Genomic DNA, 20,500 nt, shown 5'->3' with positions numbered 1-20,500 from the left:
AAACCATTGTTCAGAAGTCATTCGACAAAACCGCCCACGCGAGTCATAATTATCACTAACCCTCCAAACTATGCTTGAATGTTCATTATTTCAACACACAGCTCAGCTCACGGTAATATGCTCACCACCTGCTTGTTTCTCATAATTAATTTCCGCTTTTCTCACCCCCTCTGTCGCTTTTCCTTTTGTAGCAACCTTGTAGATTTGAATGTAGTAGTAGAGCTATAAAACGTAGTTCAACATGAATAACTCATTTCTATGATACAATTACAGTCCATAAGTTCCAACTTCGCTGCGTCTCCACACCTATTGTTCTCTTATCTCTATCATTCTGGTATTATTCTTCTTCTTCTCATTTTTAAAACGCTTTCGTGTGTGTTTCTGGATTGCCTTTCAAAAAACCTAACCTCAACAAACTACCATCAATTGCGCAAACAATTACTCCTTGAAACAATAACCCAAAAAGAGTGACAACTCGGACACGTCCAATACGTCGATTGCTTCCGCCACCGGATCTTCCGGGTATGGCGGCGGGGGCCGGCTTGTGGCAACGGGCGGGGTCGGCGGCAGTGGCATCTGCTATCCCAGCAGCACCGAAGGGCCCAGTCCGGGTGAGGTGTTATCGCCGTCCCCTTCAGGGCCACCCCCGGCGCTGGCCACCTCCGGCAGTGCCCTCATCGGGCTCAGTGACAGCGGCGGGGGTTGTATAAATCCTGCCTACGACAATGGTGACGGAAATTGCCCTCTCGGGGGCACACCCACTACGGGAGGCCCTGTCAAGCCGGATGAAGTCGGCGCCGAGCGGGACGGAACATCTGGAGGTCCGGGACCGGGAGGAGGTGAAAGCACAACCAGCAGCACCAGCAACGAAACTACGAACCAAACCTGCTGCCTGTCGTCCCCGTCCTGCCCCAAGAGCAAGTCCCTGTCCACGTCGGCGTCGTTCAAGAAAAAGTCCTCGTCGTTTTTGCACCGCGAGCGCAAGAAACCGGTGCTGACGCGGAGTCAAGTAAGTAAATGGAGCTTTCGCGTCGTGTGTTTGAAAAGTTTTGCCATTTTTATTTTTCGGAGCACTTCTTCGGCTCTCTATCTCTTGCTCTTTGAGTACACACTACATAGATAAAAGTCGAATGCAGAACTTCCTGTTTGAGTACTTATCTTGTTTTTTTTATATATATTTCTTGCAGTTTTTTGTCGGTGTCTTTTCCAAATAACTTTTAAATCAATATTGTTGTAGCTTAACAAGGTCACAGGGCTATTATAATCTTCACATTTCTTTTCCAATCTACATCAGCAAAGATTCTTTTCTAACATGATTTAATTTTATCAACTTCACATACGATTGAAACAATTCAAATTAAAAAAAAATGAAAAGCTAACCATGATCAGTCGTAAACTGTTACCAATCAATCTAACGAAATGGGCTGCCAAGTCGATATCTTTCACAACAGGTCAAAAAATTCTAAAATATGCCCATCTCAATCTGAACCTAAGATCAATTTTGAAATGTATCTTGACGGCAGGGTTAAACTAAATATTCAAAAAGTTTTCGCAAAAATTTCGCGCTTTGTATATTCAAATAAAAAAATAATTGTTTTCGTTTTTGGATTGCTGAACACAAATATTCGCCTAAAAATGCTCTATACTAATCTAAAAATGTAAGAGAGTGGTCAATACCCAAGTAACATTTTTTTTTTCCAGGAGTTCTACAAGAGCTCTTCAAGATAGCTACAGCGTAGCAGTTTGGATCGCGGTAGGATAAAATTCTCTTCAAAACTTCCTCAGGAGTTTGGAAGAGTACTTGAAGAGAGTTTTATCCTACCGCGGTCCAAACTGCTATGCTGTAGCTATCTTGAAGAGCTCTTGTAGAACTCCTGGAAAAAAAAGTTACTTGGGTATGGTGACTCAAATTTCGGGTTATCATGGCTTGGGATGGTCAAGCCTGCACTGTATCATTTTTTCTACTCGGCAGTCAAGAATTGATTTTCCAAATAGATCTTCGGTTCTAGGTAAGCGTCCCTCACACAACTAAAATGTTCAACCTCAACCAAAACTGTCCAAACTTTTAAAAATAAGTGCAGAAATTGGGCGTTCTCAAGCAACGGTTGCGTCCTGTTGAAACAGTAAATAAAAATAGTTTTCTAGAAAACTTTTTAAATTTTGTTTAACAAAAAATTCATTACAAATAATAGATAAAAAGCAGCATTTTTCTTTTATCGTGAGCTTGGTTACAAATAAAATTGATTTTTTTTAATTCAAAAGCGTAGGATTTGTTATCAAAAAATGCAAAGCAGGCAAATTGATTCTATGATTTTATGATTTTATGATTTTATGATTTTATGATTTTATGATTTTATGATTTTATGATTTTATGATTTTATGATTTTATGATTTTATGATTTTATGATTTTATGATTTTATGATTTTATGATTTTATGATTTTATGATTTTATGATTTTATGATTTTATGATTTTATGATTTTATGATTTTATGATTTTATGATTTTATGATTTTATGATTTTATGATTTTATGATTTTATGATTTTATGATTTTATGATCTTATGATTTTATGATTTTATGATTTTATGATTTTATGATTTTATGATTTTATGATTTTATGATTTTATGATTTTATGATTTTATGAATAAAGTATGATTTTATGATTTTATGAATAAAGTACACAATGTTTGCTCCATAACAAATATTTCCAATTTGCATAATGAAGACTCGCTATTTTTCATCGTGAATCCCACCACAATAAATTGCACTTTGTAAACGGTGCCATACCACAACACATTTGTAGGGCGATAAAAATTTATTTGAATTTTTCAACTGAAGTGCAGATCAATTTGTCAACAAATTCCACATGTGCTTGCGGGGAGGAAAAAAACCATCTCGCTTGACACGAACCATATTTCATACCCATGAAACGACAAAAACCACCCCAACATTGAGCAATGTGCTGGCAAATAAGCTGTTTGGTTTAAGCCCTCCCCCACCCTTAAAAACCCGATGTAAATAAAGTATGACTAATGAAATTTTGCTTCCTCTTTTTCTCTTTCTCTCTCCCCCTCTTTTCCCCATGCAAATCTGGAACCCTCGGTGGCTCGTAAACCCTGGCACCTCTCGATGGCTGGTTGGTGGCGAACCACGAAACTGCCAAAATAAATTAAACGCGTGCGCTCCGGTGGGAAATCTCCGCACAACGATTCGTGACGGGAATGGGAAAAAAACCCCGGGCAGGTTTCCAGTTCGGAATATTTCTCCGTGTACTTCGAAGCCGGCGAAAGCAACGGATTCCGGGACGAGGTCCTAATACCGGCCACGAAGGGAGTCTGCTTGGCGTAAGTATCCACTTTTAATCCAAAGCCCGATATTGTTTAACCCTTGGGCATCCAACTATTCAAAAACTTAAAACATGAGGAAACGAGAAAAAGTGCAAAATTATACTCAGGTAAAAAATAATAATTTTCAAGTATTCGTAAAATAAGAAATCACAAGATTTTAAATTTCAATTAAATCGGCATTCGAGGGTTAATCCCATCTTCTGCATAAAATTAACTCTGACCGGTGAAGGTTGATTAATCCCGATTCTGATCCCGAACTGACCTTCCCACCTCTTATAGCTTATAACAGAGACTAATGAAGTTTCAGTCCATCCCGAACAAAAATAGAGGAGATAAAGGTCATTCTGGTCAGGGTTCGATGATCGGAGGGACGTCCTCAATTAATTGCAAATCCCAGCGATAAAAAATAAACACACCCCCACCTAGTATGAGAAAGAAAAATACTGAAATTGCCAACATTCCGGCGAACCAAAGAAAGTAGCAAACGATTTAGAAACTTTGCCAGCTTTGAAAATCAAAAAGGTAAACTTGCGTGAAAACTTTTGCTTCCGAGAGAAAGAATTTGTTCAACACAGAAAGGGTGGACATCACCAAAACAAGCAAAGGGTAGCCGTTTTCCGGGAAAGTTTTCTGTTGCTCTTTTCAAAGTTCGCTGTTCAAAATGGCAATTGCAAGGACAATTTTGCGATATTAAATTAAATGCTGTCCGGGAAGTTGGCTACATTGTTGGCGAGCAATTGGATGAACTTTGTACATTATTTTCTCGCCAAGTACTGTTTGAGTGACCTGAAGGACTGGAAATAATAATCAATTTTAGCAAAGCGTTTCAACGGCTAGCTTTTTTTAAAAAATATTTTATTTATACATTGTTTTATTACAAATAAGATGCCTAGGCCTAGAAGCTAGCATTCAGTATTGATTGTTATAAATCATCATGCGTTTCCATTTCATGAAATCAACCAAATGCTTTGTATGGAGACGCATGTCAGCTCATAAAATGGGTTTTATCGTAGTCATAACCTAATTTGAATTTTCATTGCATGCAATATGTTATTTTATATACAAATTATGTAGAAAAGTTATTCGAAAATTTTATGAAAAATATGTTTCTGTAACTCTATTAAGTGCATTGAAGGCAATAACTTTTTTTCAATTTCAATCCATTCATAAGACAAATCGAAGTTCGCTCTCTTCTCAGTTCTTTATCATCTCCTTACCTTATAAGCTTCCCTCCGAGTTCAAACAATCATAAAGCCATATTATAAATCCAATTCAAATGACAAACTTCTCCTGCAAGCAAACCACCCACCGCTGCCATCAGTGCTAACAAGCAAAGAATCCTCCGTCCTGGACGACGATGTCTACTGACGATGTCCGAGTTTCTCTTTGTCTTGTCGCCTTTTCCGAACCCCCGAGGTTCGTCGCTTGACAATCAAAGATCTGCTGTCCGCTACCCGTTTCAACCTGCCTGCGGGGGCATCTCATTTTAAAACGGAACAAGAGTATCTCTTTGCACAAAGAATTAATTAAAATTGTCACCACCCACTTGATGGGCTGGTTGGGTACTATTTCTGTGTCTGGAATTCTCTGCAGAAAAAATCAGCAACTGACTGCCATAAAGATGACGTTTTAATAAGTTGGAAATGTCAGAAGTCTTTTCTGACAATTTTTCATCAGAAATTTAAAACCTGTTGTGCTTCGAATTCCGGACACTGATAAAAGCTGATTCGAAATCCGGACACTTTTGCTTCGAATTCCGGACACTCGATTTTGCTTATGAATCACACAAATTTGGACTGAAATGTTAGTGATCAACAACATCAAACAATCGATATATAAAAATTTGCTGGAATTTAAGGAAACCAAAACCATAAATTCCCCGGTGTTTCGGACGCTTATGAAATATTTCAGTGAAATGTTTCACATGTTTTGGTAAACTAATAATTTTATGTTATTGTTTTGGCACTGACTACAGCGTTCAGACAAACTTTAAATGAAAGTTAATGTTAGAAATCATCAAATAAAACAGTTTTGACATTCATAATGCGTACATATATCCAAATAATTGATAAAACAAGATGAGGTGTCCGGGTTTCGAAGCGTCCGGTAATTCGAATCATGACGTTACTTGTAGACTTCATTTGTGACAGTCCCTTGTTAAGATATGTAGAGTTTTTTAAAGGTCCTATAAGCTATTGTCTTTCATATGTTTATAGGACATTTTCAAAAAAAAAAAAACTAGATATGTAGATAAGTTTTAAGATGCGTCAACCAAATGATGATCATTTGGTGATATTTAGATTGAAATTTCCGCAAAAGTGTCCAACTCACCAATAGACAGCCCCTTATAGTCAAGTCTGAAATCATCATGTCTAGAAATTTCGTTTTTATTTTACTTTCATAATCTTGCAAAACGAAAAATATTCTTAAAAAATAATTGAAATCCTATCAATGTTTTTTTCTGGATTAAAGTTTTTTTATAAAGTAAAATTGAAAAAAAAAACAGCAGCAACAAATTTCACTTAGAGTAAAATACCATTTCATTGCTCTTTTTCCAGCGACTCATTGTTCTCATCACTCTCGCAACGAAGCCTTAGCTTTTCCCAGATCTATGTCACGGACAACGGATTTAGCAATTCACATGAACTTGGTAAGAGTTCCTCTTTTTGTTTCCTTCTATTTTACAAGAACATCAAAGTTCCTCAACTACAAATGCTGACCTCTAATCAACTGCAGGCGTTCAATACCTGGGACCACTGGATGCGTACACGGACATTTCGAGCCTGGCCGGCCGGACGTTGATAGTCTCGGACAAGGACAGCGGCGGGAGGCGACCCGGTGGCCACATTACCCTCCAAAAAGCCGCTTCCGTTGGCTATCGGTCCACCTCGAACCGCCTCTTCACGTCTACCTCCACCGACGAAACGTACGACCAGAGTCCAAAGGCGGCATCCTCTTCATCCAACAAGCAATCGAAGCAAAAATGGACAATATCGTTCGGATCCAAGGTAAACAGCAATTGAGATGTCAATAGACGAAAAATTCAACAAATAAACTCTTTCGTGTGTTTCGACCAGGGACCACAAAAATCAAAACTCTGCGAATTGCTGGACAGCTACAATAAGGGCATCCCAAAACTGACGTCTTCCGCCAGCAATTTTGATAAACCAGAATATTTAGAAGCATTAGAAGGCCTTAAAAACTTACCTCAATCGTGGACGGACATCGTCAACTGTGCCGGTAAGCATTCCCTTTAACAAACTTTAAAAAATTCAAATTCCCGACCGCATTCCCTCCACCCTCCCCCTTTTTTCTTTCAACCACCAGGAATGAGCGAAACGGAGACAAAAATTCAATCTGCCATATGGGAGTTGGTAACGACGGAAGTTTACTACATCCTGGCCCTGCAGACTGTAACAGATGTAAGTTTTTTTTTTTTTTTTTTGGTTCAATATTAATTCTATTTGGTTGCGGGGGGGGCCCAAACAAACCCCACATACTGAACATTTCTTCTTCTCCGGTGGGCTTCAGTCTGATTTCTACAAATAAACCACCAAGATGGGATTGCAAGCTAAAGGGAGGGAGGGGGGTTGATTACAGTTTGCAACGTTGATGATGATGGTGTTGGGTGATGACAGTCCGGAATGCTACCACTACCAGAGGAATGGGAATGAGGTCAAAACTTGGTTCGGCTTAAGTGCAATTTTAAGAACATTGAGGCATATTTCTGTTACTTTTAAGTAATATGCAAACCAAATGTCGGAATTTTCACAAAAATTACAATCATCTGACACTCAAACACTGAAAATTGTTTATTTGCCTTCCTCACTGACGAAAGGCTATAAAATAACTTGGAAAATGAACTTTTTAATTTGACCTACCTACCAGATCCACCTTCATTTATACTTACCGACTCAGAATCAAATTATGAACCAAATGTCTGTACACTTGATTTTCTCGGCTTTGGCTGAACGAATTTTATCCGGATGTGGTCCACTAGGTTCACATTCAGGTCCTACAGCTTGGTATTGAAAATTGTACAGTTTCATTTAGTCGTTTAAATGTTATGATAAAAATAGCTATTTAGAGGACTACAAAAAAGAGTGATTTTCAATAATCCTCAAATGGCCGGGTCTGATCGTCCCGAAAAAGTAGTGTAGAGGAATGCCATTTTCTTCAAAGGTGGTGTCTGTGTGTTCTAGACAAAAAGTCTGCAGGTAATTTGTTTTTTTTTTTATTCATAACTTATTTTTGAAGTGATTGAAATTCCACTAAAAATAAGAGGATGGCACTAACCATCTAAGGGTGGATTAAGTAACTTTTTTGTTCCAAAAAATGAAAGGTTTTGTCAAAAATGGTAGCAAAGCAAACTTGAGTTCTTTTCCAAAAATATAAACTATTAATTGAGAAATATATGCAGACATTGATATTTGATTATTTGAAATAAAAGCTGAACTTTTTGATATATACATCAGAATCGAAGTTTTTGATCACTTAACACTCTAACGCCCAAAATTTGTTTCAAACATTTTAATTTTTTACGTTTTTAGGAGGTCGTTTTGATGAACATTTGGTCTACGAAAAAAATAACTTTTTTGTTTTAGGGTTTTCTTGTTTTATTTTAAGTTTTTTATTTTGAATTTATCTTGTTATTTATTTCAATTTCAATTCGGTTTTATTGGTGAATAATCAACATACAATAAGTTCTTTTGAGGTACATAACAGAGTTTTGGAGTTCCTTACCGCTGTGTGTTACATCATAACCCATGTTGGAACAGTTATTGCTTGTAACTAAAGGTGTCACCAAGAGTAAGAAAAAAATAAAAAAAAACTTATCAAAATTGCAAAGGAAAGGGGATAGAGGAAGAGAAAGCTTAAAACTAGATCACAGTTTTTTATCCTTTATAGATGTGCTTGATCATCAGCTCCCCAAGGGCCAGAAATTGCTCCGCCTTGTTACGGCAGGTCCGAAACCGCGTCATTATCTCCCCTGCGAAAGCAAAGAACTCTGGCAGGGTAAAGAGATCTTCCCCGGTAACTTCTTGCTGGGCCGCATTGCCACTGCCGGCAGCGATCACGCTGGCGAACGATCGCCCCCATCCAGGAGGAAACGCTGAGTTGTCCGCTGGAACCGTACGATGACCAGCTACCGGCACGGTTACGCTCTTATGCGGCTGCTTTCTTCTTCCTCTTTTCCTGCTCCTTGAGGTAGTTTTTCCGTGCGCTGCATCCACGGTAGTTGCTGATATGGTTACCTCCACAGTTGGCGCACTTTATGCGCGCCTTCGTTTGCTCTGCCTTATCCCCCAAGTCTGCTTTGCACGGCAGTGCACACGCCTCAGAGAGGTGTGATTCACCGCACTTCACACAGCGGGGCGGGAGGTTGAAGTTCCGCGAGCCGTGGCCGAATTTCTGGCAACGGTGGCATTGTGCTGCGTCCGACGGGTTCTTTGAGTAGAACCGCCAGTTTACCCAAAACCCGTCCAACGCCTTAGTTCGCCGCAGGTCTTGAATTTTAACGGTGCCGCGGTTGAAGTACAGCAGGTACACGCGGTGTTATGCCAGCACCCGAGAGGTCCTTCTTGAGGTCGGAGATCGGGCGGTCTTGGTACCCCTGCAAGACGACCTTAACGGCAGTCTTCTGCACGGGGTCGAATGTGTAAAACTTGAAGTTTTGACGCTTCAATTTCTCCACAACCAGGTCGAAGTTCTTTTCGTCAAATATGTAAACTTGCACTGACGACTTAACGATTTTCAGACAATATCCGAGGCCTTCCTGCAATTCGTCAACATCGTCCGCCAACGTGTCCAAAACAAAAATTAGAGGTGGTCTACGTTCCTTTGGAGAATTGTTCTTTTTTGGCGTCGACACTTTTTTCCGTACACGCCCGTCATCGTCGTCGGTAGTGCTGCTACCGTCGGTGTTGTTGATTTCTTCGCCGTCACTCAGCATCTGGAACTCGTTCTTGATGGGGATGTTGGCGGATGTTGATGTGCCACTGGTCGTGGCACCGGAAGTACCGGAACGGGTTCGCACTGGTGATCTCGGAACGTATCCGGGATGTAGATACTTTTTGTCGATTCCATCTGCGCTCACGCTCTCCTGCGCGATGGCGGCCGACACGGCGTTGGTTTGTTTACCTTTTTGCACACGGCCGGTGGACGAACTTCGCGGGTTTTTCGAGGCCGCACTCGAACTGCCACGGCCACGGCCGGCCTTTGGCATGCTGGAGAAGCAAACTCGCGGGTAATCACAATCAACTACGGCGAAAAAATTCGAAAGAACAGTTGTTTTTCCAAAGATTAAACAACATTTTGGAGTTACTCCTTTATCAACAATTGACTTTGAAAAATTAAACAATTGAACAATATCTGTGGAATGTCTGTAGAATTTGCCATCAGTTGACACCCATATAAAAGAAAAAAAAATGCAAACACAAAAAATGCTAGTGTTTTTCGAAACAATTAGTTTTTAAACAATTAGATTTGCAAATAATTTGAGTACTCAATTTATAGAATATTTTGAATATAGTTATTGCGCCTTGCAGCAATTTCTAGAGTTTTGTGTCAATCGTGCATGGCCTGGATTTTTTCATCACACTGATTAGCAGGCCTGAGAACTGTCAACTTTGCGCACTTTGCACCTTGCTAGAGTGCTGCGGGGAAATTTTGATCACAGTGACTTTTGTTCGCACCTAGGTTCGCACTCACGGTGGAGAACTTTTTAACTTTTAGGTAAACTGCGGATTTCGTTTGGCTCTGGTTGATGCACCAGGAACCTGCTACAAAAAAGACATTCACGACAAATTGGAATTGGAGCTTTCAATCGAATTTTGAGTGTTTTAACCGGCAAATCTTGTTGATGTTTGTTTTGTTTTCCCAGATATGAATTGAAAGTTCATCAAAATGTTAAAGCATTATGTTTCCAGGTGCCAATTGGGATATGACCTCGATTATTTTTACTCATTTGGCAACTCTAAAAGCCTTGCCCGGATTTACATTGATAGGGCACAAATGTGGGCAATGAATGCAATTCTTGATTTGAAAGAAGCCAGGGGCGTTGACCTGCAGTTCTTTGTGAACAAATAAGGTTTGAGAATGCACCAAATCCTAATTCTGTTGATCATTTTGAGGAAATATATTGACCCTTGCACTGTAACTTGGATTTTGCCCGCAGTTTTCTCTCGCACTTTTGACAACAAGAATTCGAAAAACTAGGCAACCAGTAGTTGTTTGTTTACACTGCCAGTCGCAGTTTCCACCAAACTGGACATTCGCACTTTAAAATTGCGATTGACAGCTGAAAAACAAGCGAGCACTTTGATCATTTTTTAGGAAATTTAAATTTTCCCAAGGCAGTGAGACAAGTCGCAATAGTGCGATCGATAGCAATAATTTAGTGCGAAGTCCAAGTTAGTGGGAATTGCGCAATAACATAGAAAATCAAACATTCATTTCAAATGGTTATTGCATTTTTTATTATAAATAGGTACTATGTATATTCCGATGACTACTTCAAAAAGAGAACATCACGGCATCTGGACATGGCTTGGTCCTGTTTATAACGACTACTAACGTGATAGTTCCCGACAATAGTTTACAAAAGGCAGCTCCACTTGATTTTGTCCCCTTTTACGAATGTCGAACCTTTAGGACCTCAATTTCACGATTTTCTCTGAGAGTTTCAAATACTAAAAAGAAAATTATTATTGAATTATGGAAACAATTATAGATTGCGGTCAAACTACCTTAACAGATTCCATCAGGGCCAGAATCCATCAGCCGTAAACACTCACAGTCGGATTTGAAAAATAAAACTGATGTCAACATAAACAACTTCCTATGGCAACCAAGATGGCAACGCCACGAGTGTGAGGAAAAACCACTGTGATAAAAAGATACTGTGATGAAAATAATTGCGCAAGACTCTAGAGAAGTGCAAAATGCGCAATAACGAAAAATCCTTTATTGGTGATTTTCCGCAAACTCATACGAATTTTATATAGAAAAAACAAAATCATTTTAAAACTACGTGAATTTTTTTTTAAAGGGTTACTTTTTAGAGTGTAACAAAGTTCTACAAAGATTTGACATTTTTTAATGTGTGAACATATAGGGTTTGCATGTATTCTTCACGAGTTATCATAATTTTACGGATTTTTTTTTTTTTGGAGAGGTGATAATTTTGCCCACTTTTGACCAGTTTTTCGATGTTCAACCCTAAAAATTAATCGTTTGCTTTTGAAAATATTTTTGCGCAAAAATTTTACTGGTCGGTTTAATTTTTAGCACGGAAATATTTTTGAAATTTGGTCTAGCTACGAAAAAAAAACTTTGTGTTTTTTTCACTTAACACATTTCAAAAAGCTTCTGCCAAAAATTTCATGTCAATGTAAGAAAATTTTTATGTACTTTTCGAATCTTCAACGACCAAGACAGGCAATTTTTTCATTTTGAGTTAATTTTTCGATTGAAAAATTATGTGTTTGCACAAATATTTTTGAAAGTGTTGCAATGTTCAAAATATTCGTGGATACGACAATTACCGAATGAAAATTGCACGGAGTTTTTTGGATTTTCGTTGAATGTTTCAGGATTGTAATCGAGTTTCGGGATGTGTGTAGTTCAAAAGGGGAGGGGGTACCATTAACTCAATTTATCCCAAAAAGCACGTGCAGCAGGATAGCACATTTAAGACGATATGATGAAGAAGTATAAATAACTTGAATAAGACTTGCCGTGAGGACTGTGTTACATAGGCAAAGTAGACTAACTACGTCGATACTCATGTAGCCTAAGTAGAGTTCAATCAAACGATGTGGAAATTAACACTTAATGGAAACATCCTCTCTAGGGCATTAATTAAGATTTGAATTTCAATCTGCTCGTTAAAACTCAAGGATATGTAGTTCAAAATCTACTTCCTAACAATTCCCACTTGAGTAGTACATCTTCATGCAAGAATTTTGCAACGGCATCACCAACTAAAGACTAGAAAATACTTGCACCAACTCGTCCAACTCGAACGCATTTCCATCCCATCAATGTCGAGCCAACAATTGAATGATTCTTTCCGAGTATTCCCTTGAATCGCTTCACCGGAGCTCCAATCACATTACTGCATCCATTGACTTCAATTCTTTCCTCTTCCCTTACAGCTATTTCTGGCCTGCCTCGAGGATATCCAGTCGCACAACATCCTAACCGACGTTGATCAGAACAAATTGTTCTCCAACATACGCGATATTTGCGAGTCGAACCTCAAGTTCTGGACGCAGTATCTGTACCCGATGGTGAGTCGTAATCGAATTACAGAAGAGGGAAGGGGGGGGGGGAGGTCACTGATTTACGGCCTCCACTTAGCTTCTAAACTAGCGTGGATATTGCGGATTACTTAAGATAATCGTGTTTTTTTTTTTTGTTTTTGCAGGTAAAAGATAGCGTCGAAACCAAAGAGCAGATGAGTGTGTTCCGGTTCAAGGACGGCTTCATGGAGTTTTCCAACATTTTCGGACCGTACACCAAGTATTGCGCCGAGCAGAGCACCTGCCAGTACTACTGCAAGGAGCTGTACCAGAGCAATTCCCTCTTTATGTCCTACTGTGCCTGGTGCGAGTCGCAAAAAATGTGCAACCGGTAAGTTTGCCCTGAAGTCACCACGGATTCATCAAACAGATCCGGTTCGATATCAATTTCCTTTTCTTTTTCGAATCCGATCTCATTAATTAGCCTCCGACTAGCCGATATCCTGGTGCGACCCATGCAGCGATTAACCAAGTATGGGCTGCTGCTGGCAGCGATTAAGAAGCACATTGCCGACGAGAACGAGGGGGAGGCGATTGATGAGATGGTAAGTGATTTTCGGTGTTGGGATAATTAACTGAATGGGTGGGTAGATTTCAGCGAAAATTCAACCTGACAGTCTGCTATTACCTTCACAAATGAACAAAAATCATTATCAGAAATTTAGCAACAAATCAACAAATTTTGTTTCTATTTGAATACTCATAACTTTCCATACAAAATGCAACAGAGTATTCGTTACTCTGGTGAAATACTCTTTTGTAATAAACAAGGACCTCTCCCATTCACAGATCCATTCCGTTGAGGTGTTTGTGGCCGGCGTAAACGCTCACCTGACCACGCGGCAAGAGAACGAACGTCTCAAAGGCATCAACGCGCGGATCGACTCGTACGATGTGGTCGACTCGAACAACGAACATCTGGACAAAATGGTGAAACAGTACAGCACCATGCTGGACCTGAGCTTACCGATGCACGGAACCGTCGAGGGCCGCAAGTTATTCCTGGAGGGTGATCTCAAATTCAAGGACAGCCTTGGCAAGGTGAGACGACTCCGTATAAATCAAAAAGGCCTCTGACCCAGCCGGGAGTCTGGCCTTGCCAACTTTTGCGCAAACAATTGTTGTGATTCTCTAATCTCGCTCCACTTCTCTCCCCCACGTGGACACCGCCACCATCACCACGTGGGCAATCACACAAAAGTTTTCCACTTTGCCGACTAACGCAATTTGTTTGTTTTTCCTTTTACTTTTACTCCCCTTCCCAGATGGACGTCCACTGCTTCCTGCTCACGGACTTTCTGCTGGTGTGCAAAAAGAACAAACATGAAAATTTAAAGGTAAATGTGTGTGTGTGTTCATGGTTGTGTGTGAAAACTCATAACAACTCCCTCGGGGAGGGGACGTTTGGAAAACTCGTGTTGCAATGCCAACCATCATATGCAACGGTACGCCCACGTGTGAAATGAAAGTGCTCTGCTTGGGGTGAGCAAATCATCCCTCGTCCATGGGCTTCTGCAAAGGGTAGCTGGGGGCGGGGCTGAGTTATACAGAACATTGCAAAGTTTTTCTTTTATTCACTGCCCTTTGAGCGGAAAATTTGCCAGCGATCAAATTACAGCTTAAGCTGTTATCAGTTATTAGTTTAGCTTAGTTTCACAACAAAAATGCTCTCGTTCAAAAGTTTTCGAAATCTATTCGACACTAAATAAAAATATTAAAACAAACTCAATCTTCCAAATCAACTCCACTGCACGGTAAGCGTAAGCGTGTTTATGCCGTGCGTTAAATTGTGCAAATAAACAAAACTTTCATCGTAAAGCAAACAATGCACCATCACCACCATCTCCGGAACTCTGTAACTGTGTTTTATGCATGAACGATTTTCACGTAATTTAAAAACAAATTCTTCGTTGCTCACAGTAACTACAGCCATCGCAGCTGAATGCACCCTTGCAGTTAATTATGATGGACTGCAAAAGGAGTAGATACGCAGCAGATTGTAGAAAAGTGTTCTAACTTGAACTTGAAACTTTAAGATTTCTAGAGAAGTACTTTTTAATTAATGTTAACATGCTGAGATAAACACTAATAGCATTTGTGTTTTAAAAATCCAAATTTTTGGGAAATTTTATTTAGATTATAAAGAATTGTCACTCAATAAAAGGGAAATTGCACAAAATAAGGAAAATATACCCATTTTCGTCTCACTAAGCTTTTCGACCTATTCTCGTCACTTTTGTAGTTTTCCGCAATTCAAAAAACTTTTTCAGATGCATCAACAACAAAGAGTTGCTTGCTCAATTCAATTTGAGCATTTTTGTTTTACTTTGGGTAATTCTCTACCAACTCACACAAAATCGGGAAAAGTTGTCCCGACCCCTCTTCGATTTGAGTGAAACTTTGTCCTAAGGGGTAACTTTTGTCCCTGATCACGAATCCGAGGTCCGTTTTTTGATATCTCGTGACGGAGGGGCGGTACGACCCCTTCCATTTTTGAGCATGCGAAAAAAGAGGTGTTTTTCAATAATTTGCAGCCTGAAACGGTGATGAGATAGAAATTTGGTGTCAAAGGGACTTTTATGTTAAATTAGACGCCCGATTTGATGGCGTACTAAGAATTCTGAAAAAAAACGTATTTTACATCGAAAAAAACACTATAAAAGTTTTAAAAATTCGAATCTACATTGGCCCAGAAGGGTCATTTTTTCATTTAGAACAAAAATTTTCATTTTAAAATTTCGTGTAAGGGATTTGCTTATAAACATCACGAGTTATCGCAATTTTACGAAAAAAAGTTTTGAAAAAGTTACTTTTTGCGTTTCTCTCTGCTTCGTCGTCGGTGTCTGTCGCGGGTGACCATGAACGGCCATGATCGATGACGACCAACTTTTTCAAAAAAAAATTCCGTAAAATCGCGATAACTCGTGATGTTTATAAGCAAACCCCTTATGTCTACATATAAAAATTTTTGTAATTGTCTGCTCTACAACTTTGTAGAACATTATTACACTCTAAAAAATAACCCTGCAAAGTTAGAAAAAACACGAAATTTTAAAATGAAAATTTTTGTTCTAAATGAAAAAATTACCCTTCTGGGCCAATGTAGATTCGAAAAGTACATTAAATTTCCCATAAAATGACATGTTCTAAAAAATTTTACAGTCAAATAACGGAAAATGGGAGAATTTTTAAAACTTTTTTAGTGTTTTTTTTTTTTTTCGATGTAAAATACGTTTTTTCAGAATTCTAAGTACGCCATCAAATCGGGCGTCTAATTTTACATAAAAGTCCCTTTGACACCAAATTTCTATCTCATCACCGTTTCAGGCTGCAAATTATTGAAAAACACCTCTTTTTTCGCATGCTCAAAAATGGAAGGGGTCGTACCGCCCCTCCGTCACGAGATATCAAAAAACGGACCTCGGATTCGTGATCAGGGACAAAAGTTACCCCTTAGGACAAAGTTTCACGCAAATCGAAGAGGGGTCGGGGCAACTGCTGTGTGAGTTGGCGGAGAATTACCCCTTTGAAATAGCCAGAAACATTTTATGACAGCTGTAATTCATGATCAAAGTTCTGATAGACCGATAACAGAAATGTGCTGAGAAAAGTTATACAATATATATATGTCCCCTATTTTCATTTTTGGACTTTGAAAATCGGACGAACCAATCTTTGCAAATAAACACAAAGTGAACAAATTATCGCCTTTTAGAAATGACAGGCGTGAATTTTTAAAATTGAAAAATTTATCAGAGATATTAATATTTGTTGAGATTTTATTAGCTGAAAAATAAAGACAAATTCGGCAATTACATTTCAATAGGGCGAAACATTGCTAGGTTTGGCCTAAGGTTACATTCTATTGGAAAACAAAATTACAGAATTTTAAAACGCTTCGAAAGTTGCATAACTTATTTCGTAAGTTATAGTCATTTTTTTAATTGTTTTCTTGTTTTTCTCATTTATCACCAATATTATTAAAATTTAAAAAAATAGAAGAGGCATATTCTGAGACACTACAGCAATTACTGCATACTTATTTTGACTTAAAATGTACTACTAATCTAATCTTATCTAATCTAATCGAACACAAGCGCAGCCAGTCCGAAGAAAGCATCCGGGAAGAACTTATGGTTAGATTACGCCTCAAGTTCCTCTTGCCATTATTAATGATTGCAATACTTTCGAGAACCCCCGAAGTGTATTACACTCATTAAAGCGGCCCAGCCTACTGCGTTGCATTAACCGCATGAGACAGATTCTATGAACGGATCCCACATTTCATAGAACCATCAGGGGAAGAAGAAGAAGCCGGGGACATACCGTACCAACCGGTTCGAGTTATTTATAGATTATAATGGTGTGTGGTGTGTAGGGGAATCGTTGGGGAAGGGATTGTTGTATTATATAGTAAATGACCTTGTGACATTATTTCACTACTACGGATTAATTTATCAAGGAGTATTAATCCCTTGGTGGCCGAATGGCTAGAACATCCTACTTCCAATCCAAAGGTGTGAGTTCGAATCCCACGTGATTCTATGCGTTTTTTTGTTCATGTTCAAAGTTCATTTACAATCGAAAAATTTTAAGGAGACCAGTCGGGAATCGAACCCTGAACCTTCCGCTTATGAGGCGGGAGCCGTAGCCATTAAGCCACGGGCCGGTTCTTTATAATAACCACTCACCCAAGCACAAAAACAGCGACACAATAGAAATGAAAATGAGCATGCAAAAACAAAACAGCGCGTCCCCGTGGTCAACGCACTAATCTTATTTTGACTTAAAATGTACTACTGCATACTTATTTTGACTTTAAATGTAGTAAAATTTAGTTCAACAAACAAACACGTTTTGTTTGGCTGACCATTATGTGCATTCTCCCGAAGTTTGGTTGCTGGCGTCCCGAGTTATAATTACAAATGTTTACGGTAGTCTAACTTGTACGTGCATCAAACGCGTTCTGACCTGAAATCCCTTTGGCCAGTTGTCGAACTTACATCAATTTTCAGGGAGTGTCAAGATAGCACGACAAGATTGAAACTTCTTTCATAAGTAAAGTGACAAAAATGCACGGAGTTTTTTCGAATTTCGTCGAATATCTCAGGATAGAAATCTAATTTTGAGGATCTGTGAAGGTCAAGAGGTGAGGCATTTTGAGCTGCACAAAATGGCGTTCTTAACTTAATTGTCAACTCTTTTCCTGGATGGAATGGAATGGAATTTTAAGTCAATTGTCCTTGTATTTTGTCAATTCATCGATAAAATTAAAACAATATTGAAAAATATAATATATAAAGTACCAGAACATTTTTAAGCGCTTGTACTGAAAAGTATTACTTTTCGATTCTTTAATTTTCACACTTATCAATTGGTGAAATGTTAAAATCTTTTTCAAAAGAGCATCAGCAACAGAACCAAATTACAATAAAAATCATTTCCATTCCAGGTCGTCCGCCAGCCTTACATGACGGACCGGCTGTCGGTGCAAATCAAGGAGCAAACGCTGTACTGTTGCTACCTGAACGAACTCTCGATGGTGGTGGCCGCCTTCACGCTGCAGTGTTCCAAAGCCCAAAGCTGGTACGATTCGATCACGAAAGCCAAACACATCTACTCCCGGTTGAAGCTGGGCATCGCCGGCGTTACGGCGGACCATCTGCGGCAGTACGGCAACATGATCAACATCAACAACAACAGCAACAGCAATATCAACATCGCCAACAACGACCTGAGTCTGAGCGTCCGAAAGTCTCCACTGAACAGCTCGATCGGAAGCCGGGTCAGCAGCTTGAACAACAGCCACAGCGGGTCGGTGGATCTGAACGAGTCGAAGCAGGTGTCGATAGACTTCGAAAAGGCCAACTCGCTGTCCAGCGATGAGGGAGCGGGTGCTGTGGCGGGTGTCATCGCGACGAAACTTGGTGCCGTTCCGCCGTCGAGAAAGCTGAAGTCGACGGTAACGACGATGCACACGACCTCGTCGAATTCCTTGACGGTGCAACCGTTCAGCGGGTTGGGCCAGAGTATGCCCAACCTGAACCTCAACTCCATGCAGAATAGGTAGGTTTGAGGTTGCTGAATTCGCTTTTGTTGCTTGTGTAGGGTAGTCTTTGTTCATGCGATACATTTAGTGTTGTTTACAGCAATACTCTATCCGTACCTGGGACGTCCAGCAGTCATTCGCACTCCGGTATGGTGCTATTGTCTCCTAGTCAGCGAGGAATATCCTACCCACCGCCTTCGCCAACGAGGTATGATGTGTAAGCAATCTCACTTGAAGGTGTTCGAAGGAAATTTTCTAGAACTAAACAAATTGAGTTTTCTCTGTATTTTCAATCTTTAAATCAATTTGGATTTTTGATAGAAAATTTCTCTTCTTTCATGTTCTACTAAGTTTCTTTTTATCATCTCAACTTTCCAGAGCAACTCTGCGCCGAGGATTCGCCTTCTCGGCCTCCATCAAGAACCCCCCGCTGATCAAAACGCGCAACGTGGCCTCCCAGCAGAGTTTCGTCCTATCTCAGCAGTCCAGCTTCAACTCGGCCACCCTCAGCCAGCACCACCAGCAGTGTCTGCCGACGACTTCGTCCCCATCGCCCAGCGGCAGTGGTTCACCGAACGTGGCCTTCATCAAGCGCAAGAACAGCTTCCAAAGCCAGGCTCCGAGTCCCAGTGGTGGTGGAGGCAGTGGACCCGGAACCGATCCAAATACACCCAGCGGTGAAGTGGCCACCTAGTATAAGCTACTGCCCTCCGGCCGTAGGTAGGATAAGTTCTACCTGGTGACGACCTACCGTAGGAAATAGCATTTATATTCCCCACCCCAGCCCAGCTGAGGTGGGTCAATCGTTGTGTAACCTAAGAGGTCATCAAATTCCGTATGTTGAGTACTTGTAAATAGTGAGATTTTAACCTGAAAACACACAACTACAGTGAAAATCATTGTACAGAGAGAACAAACAAAATCTTGTATTTTAAACTTAGACAAAAAAAAAGAAACAAACAAACAAAACTATTCAAACAAAATGTCGTTTTTACGTTATTTTACGTTTTTGAATTCGAAACAAATGTTGAACACAACATAACAAAACGATGCTGTGACAAACACTAGAAGCAAAGCAAGGACCCACGTGGAAAACAAACGGCAAACAATTGGAAATTGGAAACTCATCCGACGGATGAGGTTAACTGTTTGTTTTCGAAAGAATCCTTCTAAAATAATCGTATCCTATCTAAAACCTTCCTTCCCTCCTCTAGTTGTTGCTCTTTTCTTTTTCTTTTCCTAACCCTCTAAATGTAGCTGTTTTTTAAATGGGCAACGGTGCTGCAATAATTTTGTTGTAGAGAGAGAGAGAGAGAGAGAGAGAGAGAGAGAAAAACGCCACTATTTGATGTCAACTTTTTTTGATTGCTGCTGGAAGCTTTTGAAAGGCATTTTTGCTGGTCGTCAAGTAACAAATTTGAATATTGATGGCCAAGAGGTTGTTGTTATCCTGAGATCAAAACTTGGGATAGGTATTTTGGAGGAATTTTCCGACATAAAAACATGTGCATATTTTCTGTATTTTTTACAAAATTTATTTGATATTTGTTTTTATCGCACAAGCAAAACTATTAATTCGCGTAATGTAAACAAAATTCATTTTTCCTATGTTTTTTTGTCATTAGGGTGGTCCTAATCTTGTAATAGGGTGATCCTTAAAGCATAATCCTTGTTTCAGTAAAATAAAAATACGTTGGAAATTAAAATGATGATCTATGATTTTTAGGCAAAATTTACAAAAAAATATTTATATAAAATACAAAAATATTTTGAAAAATATCATAACTCTTTATAAT

The 20,500-nt window shown here is 39.4% G+C and overlaps 1 protein-coding gene across 8 annotated transcripts in view; it reads left to right on the top strand.

Moving 5' to 3' along the window:
• Positions 1-20,106, top strand: part of LOC6040082 (pleckstrin homology domain-containing family G member 5) — a 187,155-nt gene extending 167,049 nt beyond the window's left edge. For 6 of the 8 annotated variants that reach the window (XM_038253020.1, XM_038253014.1, XM_038253015.1 and 3 more), the window contains 14 exons: positions 467-1,009; positions 3,247-3,347; positions 5,909-6,000; positions 6,087-6,358; positions 6,428-6,590; positions 6,678-6,772; positions 12,509-12,643; positions 12,781-12,986; positions 13,080-13,200; positions 13,445-13,696; positions 13,921-13,992; positions 18,108-18,721; positions 18,793-18,912; positions 19,083-20,106. In XM_038253020.1, the coding sequence (XP_038108948.1) occupies positions 467-1,009; positions 3,247-3,347; positions 5,909-6,000; positions 6,087-6,358; positions 6,428-6,590; positions 6,678-6,772; positions 12,509-12,643; positions 12,781-12,986; positions 13,080-13,200; positions 13,445-13,696; positions 13,921-13,992; positions 18,108-18,721; positions 18,793-18,912; positions 19,083-19,398 (3,102 nt within the window). In that variant the 3' untranslated portion in view covers positions 19,399-20,106. The remainder of the gene's footprint in view (positions 1-466; positions 1,010-3,246; positions 3,348-5,908; positions 6,001-6,086; positions 6,359-6,427; positions 6,591-6,677; positions 6,773-12,508; positions 12,644-12,780; positions 12,987-13,079; positions 13,201-13,444; positions 13,697-13,920; positions 13,993-18,107; positions 18,722-18,792; positions 18,913-19,082) is intronic. The other 2 variants (XM_038253021.1, XM_038253022.1) reach the window with 2 other exon arrangements.
• Positions 20,107-20,500: the final 394 nt, after the last annotated feature.

The sequence above is a fragment of the Culex quinquefasciatus genome, chromosome 2 (genome assembly GCF_015732765.1).
Source record: "Culex quinquefasciatus strain JHB chromosome 2, VPISU_Cqui_1.0_pri_paternal, whole genome shotgun sequence".
Lineage (NCBI taxonomy): Eukaryota > Metazoa > Arthropoda > Insecta > Diptera > Culicidae > Culex > Culex quinquefasciatus.
Note: the sequence above shows the minus strand (reverse complement) of the source record. Positions and strands in the feature narration are given on the sequence as shown.